Below are 9534 nucleotides of genomic sequence, written 5' to 3'. Positions count from 1 at the left end.
ATCGGGCGGTTAAACAGTATTAGAAACCGCACACAGGGGGCGTCCGGGCGGCGTGGCGGTCTATTCCGTTGCCTACCAACACGGGGATCACCGGTTTGAATCCCTGTATTACCTCCGGCTTGGTCGGGCGTCCCACAGAAAAAGCTGGCCGTGTCTACGGGTGGGAAGACGGATGTGGGTATGTGTCCTGGTCGCTGCACTAGCGCCTCCTCTGGTCGGTCGGGGCACCTGTTCAGGGGGGGGGGGCTGGGGGGAATAGCGTGATCCTCCCAAGCGCTACGTCCCCCTGGTGAAACTCCTCACTGTCAGGTGAAAAGAAGCGGCTGGCGACTCCACATGTGGTAGTCTGCAGCCCTCCCCGGATCGGCAGAGGGGGCGGAGCAGAGACCGGGACGGCTCGGAAGAGTGGGGTGATTGGACGGATACAATTCGGGAGAAAAAGGGGGGGGGGATCCAAAATAGAAAAGCAACCACACACAGCTACAGGCTACATGTTGTGGCAGTGCTTCTTGAACACAATATATTGTCTTAATTTCTTGTCTTAATTTCCGCCGTGTGAGTGTGTCACAGGCTGCAAGGGGACGCTGCCTACAACGCTCTCGTACCCGGCCTCACTGACAGGCCGTCTGACTCGATTCCCTCAGGGGACGTCGCTGCTATTTCAACGCTATGCTTGCGTGTGACGGCAGCAGGAAGGGGAGGTTTGGCGGGGAAATACAACGGTTTTCTGTGTGCATGCTCAGTAAGCCAGGTCACAACACCACAGGAAGTTGAATCAGCTCATCTGGTTTCATCATCATCTAGGTGGCCTCTTCAGTCACAACTGACTGCAGGTGTCCCCACCCTTACAATCGGTTTCATATGCAAATTAGTTAATGGTCACCGCAATTTGCATATGAAACTGGCCGTTGGTTTTGGTTGTTATCCCACTGTATTGTTTATAAGGTTGGGGACACCTGCGGTCAGTTGTGACTGAAGAGGTCACTCAGATGATGATGACACGTTTCCCTCAATAAACGTTGTGTCCAGGGGCGTCCAGGTGGCGTGGCGGTCTATTCCGTTGCCTACCAACACGGGGATCGCCGGTTTGAATCCCCGTGTTACCTCCAGCTTGGTCGGGCATCCCAACAGACACAACTGGCCGTGTCTGCGGGTGGGAAGCCGGATGTGGGTATTTGTCCTGGTCGCTGCACTAGCGCCTCCTCTGGTCGGTCGGGGGTGCCTGTTCCAGGGGGGAATAGTGGGATCCTCCCATGCGCTATGTCCCCCTGGTGAAACTCCTCACTGTCAGGTGAAAAGAAGTGGCTGGTGACTCCACATGTATCGGGGGAGGCATGTGGTAGTCTGCAGCCCTCCCCGGATCAGCAGAGGGGTGGAGCAGCGACCGGGATGACTCGGAAGAGTGAGATAATTGGCCAAGTACAATTGGGAGAAAAGGGGTTAAAAAAAACAACAAAACAAACAAAACCTTGTGTCCAGATGAACTGATTCAACTTTCTGTGAAAATAAAACAAGTTTGAAAATGTAATGTTGTCATTAGGGATGTCCCAATCCAATCTGAGAGATCGGAGCTGCTCAAAGCTTACTGTACACTATACACTATAGACTATATACTATAAACTAGACTATATAATATACACTATATACTGTACACTATATAATATACACTATAGACTATATAATATACACTGTACACTATATACTATAGACTACTATACACTATAGACTATATACGATACACTATATACTGTACACTATAGACTATACTATAGACTATACACTATATATGATACACTATATACTGTACACTATATAATATACACTATAGACTATATAATATACACTGTACACTATATACTTTAGACTACTATACACTAGACTCTTTACGATACACTATATACTGTACACTATAGACTATACTATAGACTATCGTTTTATGTATGACACACTATATACTATAGACTATACAGTGTAGACTATATTGTACACTATAGAGTATAGACTATACACTATAGACTATATACTATAGGCTATATGCTATACACTATAGACTATATAATATACACTATATACTATAGACTATATAATATACACTGTACACTATAGACTACTATACACTATAGACTATATAATATACACTGTACACTATATACTATAGACTACTATACACTATACACTATATATGATACACTATATACTATACACTATAGACTATACACTATAGACTATATTGTACACTATAGAGTATAGACTATACACTATAGACTATACACGATAGACTATATAATATAGACTATATAATATACACTATAGACTACATACTATACACTATATACTAGACTATATACTATACACTATATACTGTAGCCTATACACTATGTACTATAGACTATACACGATAGACTATATACTATAGACTATATAATATACACTATAGACTACATACTATAGACTATATACTAGACTATATACTATACACTATATACTGTACACTATGTACTATAGACTATACATCATAGACTGTACACCATAGACTATACATTATAGACTATATATTATATACTAGACACTATAGACTATATATTGATTGCTATTGGCTCTATTAGGACTGATAAAATTACCGTCCTTCAGTTAATTCATCCACATGTGCTCCTTTGACTCCAGCTGTCATAATCAACAGCTGCAGTCCTGGTCACCACACGGCCACCCACCTTGGGCATGCTGATCTTCTCGCCATTCTTGCTCTTCAGCTTGTGCTTCTTGAAGGTGCCCTTCCTCTTCTTGACGTTGGGCTTCTCCTGGTTGACGTGGAGGATGAGGAGGCTGAGCTCGCGCTCGAACACGTCCTGCTCCCACTGGGCCAGCTGCTGCTCGCGCTGACGCAGGAACTCCTCGTGGGACTTCTGCTCCAGGGCCGCCCGCTTCAGCTCCTCCTCGCGGCACCGCAGCTCCTGCAGATGGCCGGGGGGGATCAGTAAATTGCACCGTGTTAAGTGGCAGTAGCTTTTGTTTTTTATATTTTTGTTGTTTTTTTTTCTTTTTTCAATCAGACATCTGCTGCCCCCGCAGATTTCATCCCTCAACGTGTCATCGATTAATCTTGGTTTGTCTGTTGGTTTTAATTGCTGATATGAAGAATGATGTAACATTATGGCAGAAGGATGGGGGAATAATTGAACAGATGGGTAAATGTACCAACAGACAGATGGAAGGATGAATGATTGGACGCATGGGTCATACACATGCATGTGCAACACGTGAATGGGGGGGGGGTCTCTCTCCCACCTTTTCCTTGGCCCGCAGCTCATCGAACATATCCTGGATCTCCAGCTTCCAGTCCTCCTGCAGCGAGTGAAATGAATCCTGGGGCATCTCCTCCCTAACCTGCTCCTCCAGGGTGGTCAGCTGCGCCAGGATGGAGCCAAAGTTGGGCCTATGGTGGGGGTCCTGGTCCCAGCACTCTGTCAGGGTGCAAAAACACAGGCACGTAAAAACAAAGTTAGAGCGTCCATGCCGCACGATAACACATACACAATTCTGTAACCACAGTAACACAAAATACTGTTGCAAAACACACAAATCAAATACAGTCTATTTTGTTGCCTACCAACGTGGGGATCACCAGTTCGAAATCCCCGTGTTACCTCCAGCTGGGTCGGGCGTCCCTACAGACACAACTGGCCGTGTCTGCGGGTGGCCAGATTCAATTGGGGAGAAAAAGGGAGAGAACGACACCTGCGCTGCACCCTGAATGAATACTTCACTACTGCTGTAATTCTTATTTAGACGTATTTCAAGCACTTGTTTGAACATAAACTTGAGTCAAGCTGAGCGCCTCCATATTCAGATCAGCATGTTTCATTAACCTGCTGCAGGCTGCCAGCTTAACGGCAGTCAGCGCTCTTCAGCTACGGCCGAATCAAAAAAAAAAAAATCAACTCAATACAGAATGAACCCCACGAGGCAAGCGTTGGTGGGGTTTTACTTTTACCCCTTGTTGAAACACAACCATGAACGTGTAGTTGACGTGTAGCATGGGGGGCTAAACTCCCCCCCCACATGAACTCCCATTCAAATAAATGTCAACTTTTACACACTCGCCCATCTCTGTTACCAAGAGATGACTAAACGAGGGGCGTCCGGGTGGCGTGGCGGTCTACTCTGTTGCCTACCAACACGGGGATCGCCGGTTCGAATCCCCGTGTTGCCCCCGGCTTGGTCGGGCGTCCCTACAGACACAGCTGGCTGTGTCTGCGGGTGGGAAGCCGGATGTGGGCATGTGTCCCGGTCGCTGCACTAGCGCCTCCTCTGGTCGGTCGGGGCGCCTGTTCGGGGGGGGGGGGATAGCGTGATCCTCCCACGCGCTACGTCTCCCTGGTGAAACTCCTCCCTGTCAGGTGAAAAGAAGCGGCTGGCGACTCCACATGTATGGGAGGAGGCATGTGGTAGTCTGCAGCCCCCCCGGATCGGCAGAGGAGGTGGAGCAGCGACTGGGACGACTCGGAAAACAGGGTAATTGGCCAAGTACAAGTAGAATTGGGAGAAAAAGGGGGTGGGTGGGGGGGGGGGGAGAGAAACGGATCTATTTGCAGTGAAACTGAAGAGAAATATTAATGGACGGCCGGTATTGTTGTACAATAAGACTCCATTACAAAACACTTCCCCTCTGACTCGGTCAGCCGCCAGTATAGGGAACACTGTTTCTTTCTATCTCAGCTCCACATTTGGGGAAATGGAAAGAGAATACTTGTGACGCTCATTTGACAGCACGCAAGAGCACTCTCTCACGCCACTGTCACGCCATTCTCTCTGGCGATGTGCTCAGCGGACACCACACAGCCTTCCCGCTACCACGAGGGTACGTCTGGTTTTTACGGGGGTGCCCTCGGCGGGGCTCAAAACCCTCATCGTGTCGACGCTCCCCCTGCGAAGGCTTTAGCAATACACAGGATGTAATGTGACAGTCTCTTGTGGCACAATCCACAGCAGCATCCTGACACCACCCGACTCAATACCTGCCCGCAGCAGACCGAACGCGGCGGTGCAGCTGTTCAACCGACAGCTGGGCGACCTAAACACCGCCACCTGAGAACTACACAACTTGTTAACACCTCCCTAGCGTCTACCCGACATTCACCCGGCCTCCACCCAGTATCAGCATGCACAACAAACCAATACAACCGTACACCAGTTAGAGGAAGGACACGTGATAACAGACTTAAGTAAAACCACAAATAGAAAATTGCTATAGTATTTCCTGTGGGGTTTTTTCTCATATTACTTTACCAAAACTGAAGTCCTCTTGCTCTACACGGCACCCCTACAGTAACATTATATATGAACACTTTATGAGCACTTTCCACATCACAGAAATAATAGTTCTGAAATAATATGGTAATCTTTTAATGTTTACTATGGTCCATCATAGTTATACTACAGCTACACTTACTATAGTCCACGTGTGACAGTTAAAGGGTAAGTATGAGTACTTGTGTGTGTACCTGCATGAGTTAGACTGGCCGTGGATGTGAGCCGATACTTATACTGTTCAGGTAAGCAGCCAAAAGGTTTGTAAGTGCGTATGAACATACTGCATAAACATTTCAGTATCACCAAGGGACACAACTACACAACACTAGACCATGAAAATGCAGTGTTTTATATATATTGTTCTTCTCTCAGCTTGTTCCCTGTTTCTCAGGGGTCGCCTCAGCAGATTTTGTAGTTTCCATCGGTACCCTGTGTGGGCACAGCACCAATGGTGGCCCTTGTTAACCCGGGCCTTGACCGATCCGGTACGGAGCCTCGGCCGAGCCAGTACGGTCTTGTCAGTCAGCATAGTGACTTGGCAAAATTGTACACTGGATGCCCTCCCTGACACAACCACTAACCCTATGGACGGGGGGCACAGGTAAAGCGCTGGATGCCATCCCGGTATTCATGGACTTATATATATATATATATAATATATATGTGGCTAATTAGAGGCAGTAAAACCAACATAAAGTGTCTTAGTAAGGTGTTGGGCCTCCACGAGCCTCCAGAACAGCTTCAGTGCTCCTTGTCACAAAATTCTGTGAGTCTGAACTCTGCTGGAGGGATGAACACCATTCTTCCAATATATGATATTACAGAGTCCCTCATTTGGTGTTTTGATGATGGTGGTGGAGAGCGCTGTCTAACACGTCGATCAGAAAATCTCTCGTAGGTGTTCAGTTGGGTTGAGATCTGGTGACTGTGAAGGCCATAGCATGTGACTTACATCATCTCCATCCTCATCCAGTGACCCCTCGTGTCCTGTGGATGGGGTCATTGCCATCCTGGAAGAGACCACTCCCATCAGGATAGAGGTGTCTCATCATAGGATAAAGGTGGTCACTCAGAATAACTTTATACTGATGTATTGATTTGCAGTGAGCCCTTCCCTGTAAGAGGATATGTGAACCCAAACCATACCAGGAAAATGCCCCCCCCCCACAGCAGAACAGAGCCCCTGGACCCCCCACCCCCCACTATAGGTCAAGCATTCAGTCTTCCTTTAGTTTGTGCGGCCCTAGGAACAGCTAAGATACTGCACAGAACCCTCAAACTCCCGGGCCTCTGGTAAAGGACCTGAGCTTGAGAAGACACATACCACCCAAAATTTTAAAAAAAGAGGTGAGGGGGAGTTTTTTTTGGGGGGGGGGGGTTTGTATAGCCGAAGGCTTACTAGATATCTAATCACTGCAGTAGCTTTACACAAATCAAAGCCAGACAAACACATACAGGATAAAGACATACTGCCACACACACACACACACGTCTCACCTGACATGAGCTGAGCGAAGGGGTCCGGGCAGGTGGAAGGGATGGGCAGGGTGAGTTTGTTGACAGCGACCCCGTAGGCCACGGCCAGGCCGTCTATTCCTCTGTAGGGTGCCTCTCCGGTTAGCAGCTCCCACAGCAGAACGCCATAGCTGACGGGGGGGGGAAGCCACAGACAACCAGGCAAATGTTGGACGCGCACACACTACGTACGGTATGTTGTTTTCATGACCTTCACATATGATGTTATATATAATTATATATACATTCATAAAAAAGTTAAATAAAGCAAGTGCTATTTCAAAGTGCTGAACTTAAGGGCAGATGGTTTTTCCTGGCATTCGACCCATTCATACACATTCGAGTGCCCACCAGAAAAAAAAAAAAGAACAAAAAAAACATCTGCAGCAATTTCAAAAGCACACGGTGGCAGATTTTACAGTTGTGCGTTGCCACTCTGGCACGATTGCCATCGCACGAGACGACGGGGCAAAGATGGCGTATCGCACGTTGAACAGTAGAACTAATATTGTCCTGCCGCTTCCTGCCACACTGCTGACGTCAGGAGCTCTGGTCTCACAGGAAGTTGCACGTGATCTTACGTGACACTCGCTGACATAAAGAACAATGGAGACGGGCAGCCAGACTGAGCCCACTGAGCTGAAGACCCCCCCCCCCTCACTGGGAATGGGCTGACAACGGGATATAAAGCCCCCCACTCGTTCTACAAGTGTGTATGTATTGTCTTGTACCTTGCACCTTATTTTACATATTATATCAATTTATTACATTATTTTATTAATATCATTACATTTTAATATTATTTTATATATTATTATATTATATTAGTGCATTATATTATTTTCTTATTATTATATTTTAATATTATTATTAAAATATCATTTTATTATATTTATTATTATAGTTTAATATTGTTATTACTATTATATATTATTTTATTAAAATATTATTTTATATTATTATATTATATTATTCTATATATTACACCAGTGCATGCATATAATCTTAGCATGTTGGTGGAGAGGCATGACCTCCATCTTGATCGCGTGTGCATAAGAAAAGCAACTAGCACAGTTCTGATGACAAACTCTTGCACGCACACACGTACATATAAAGACATTCACGAACATGCACTCTTATGCAGGCACGTGTGCACACACGAAGGGCCCGTGGGGCGCCGCTCAGACACAGTGGGTGCAGCCCCAGGCCTTCAGGGGACGAAGCTTGGTGCAGAACTTGGATCTCCTACACTGTCAATTACCCCTTAAACAGGTCCAACTAAACGCACCATGAAGGCTCCTTAAGTGGATAGCAAAGGCTGCAGCTTTATATATATATATATATATATATATATATATATATATATATACCTATTCAATTACAATTTGTGCACACTGACTGCGTGGATATGCCGCTGGCCGTCTAGCCCAGAGGGCAGCCGCTTCGGATACAAGCAGCCGAGGACGGATGACAGAGAACAGCAGAGAAGAGATCACCCCCCTTCCTTTTCCGAGCGAGGCTACTCGCCATCGGCTCATTTTACACTTCTCCAGATCACTCGGCGCTTGCCGAGAAAATGAGGTTGCAAGTGTTTGCTGTTGGCAGATGGAGAGGTTCGAAAATGGGGGGAGTGTGTGGGAGACTGAGCGACAGTATTGCGTCCACGGCATAGTAAATTGTACACTGTTAAGACGTGGCCACACAAACACACACACAGACACACACACCGAGCCATTCCCAGATAAAGGGCTGTGGTTAGCCCTGGTGTGAGGCCTCTATCCCTCGGTCTATCTCTCTCTGCATACTGGAGACAATAGGACAGTGTGCGCTACACATGTCCCACAACAAAGCACAGAGCAGCCCTTTGAAGAGCAGCCATCACATGGCCGCCGCAGCCCTGCTGCAGTCCATCACTCTGTCCCTCCATATCCCCCCATTGCTCTCGCTCTCTCTTGTTCTCTCGCTCTCTCTCTCTCTCTCTCTCTCGCTCTCTCTCTCTCGCCCCGGAATCTCTCCGCCAAACCATTCCTCCATTCTTTCCCCCGATCCGCTTTTGTCCTGCTCTTAATTTTACATTTTCATTTCGAGGCAACTCGCACACCCCCCCCTCGTCCACGGCGGCTCACAAACGACAAGCCCCCCGGCTAGGAGGCAGAAGCGCTTTGCCAGTGGACACTTCAGCAGAATGCCGGGTATTGACCCCGTGACCTTTTTTTGGTTACAGGACTGCCCATGAGCCACAGTAGGTCTACTGCTCTGTCCTCTGAAAAAGGGAACAACCGTTCGGCTCCACGGACACATCTAGATGTGCCCGCGTTGTGCGCTGCGTGTCCTGTCCGAGCTCGCGTGAACGCACCGCAGCACATTTGACTCGAGGTTCGACAGTATCAGCACTTCCACGGCGGGCAGCAAGACGCTCCACTGAATCCTGCAGTGCTTTCAAAAAAAGATACAAGATGGAAAAAAAAAAAAAAACACAGTGCAACATTATACTTTTTTGCCCCTGGGGCAGAACATTTTCATCGACATGGTATTTTCCCAGCAAGAAAGGGTACGTTGTGCAACCCCCCAACCCCACCCTGTTGCCGCTTAGACGCTGTGATCTCTCATTACCGAAAAGACGGAAAACAGTTTCGCTAGCTGTTTGGGCCGGCGAGCCACAAAAAGGGAGCGACACTCGCGCGTACACAACATGCAGACATGTACATG

At 47.2% G+C, this 9534-nt stretch overlaps 1 protein-coding gene across 1 annotated transcript in view; it reads right to left on the bottom strand.

Annotated features, from left to right (window-relative positions):
* Positions 1-9534, bottom strand: part of LOC130130373 (mitogen-activated protein kinase kinase kinase 11) — a 47666-nt gene that overhangs the window by 20223 nt on the left and 17909 nt on the right. Inside the window, 3 exon segments of the mRNA XM_056300063.1 lie at positions 2708-2951; positions 3286-3461; positions 6808-6956. Of these exon segments, the coding sequence (XP_056156038.1) occupies positions 2708-2951; positions 3286-3461; positions 6808-6956 (569 nt within the window).

The sequence above is a fragment of the Lampris incognitus genome, chromosome 20 (genome assembly GCF_029633865.1).
Source record: "Lampris incognitus isolate fLamInc1 chromosome 20, fLamInc1.hap2, whole genome shotgun sequence".
Classification (NCBI taxonomy): domain Eukaryota; kingdom Metazoa; phylum Chordata; class Actinopteri; order Lampriformes; family Lampridae; genus Lampris; species Lampris incognitus.
This window is presented reverse-complemented; position numbering and strand designations above follow the sequence as displayed.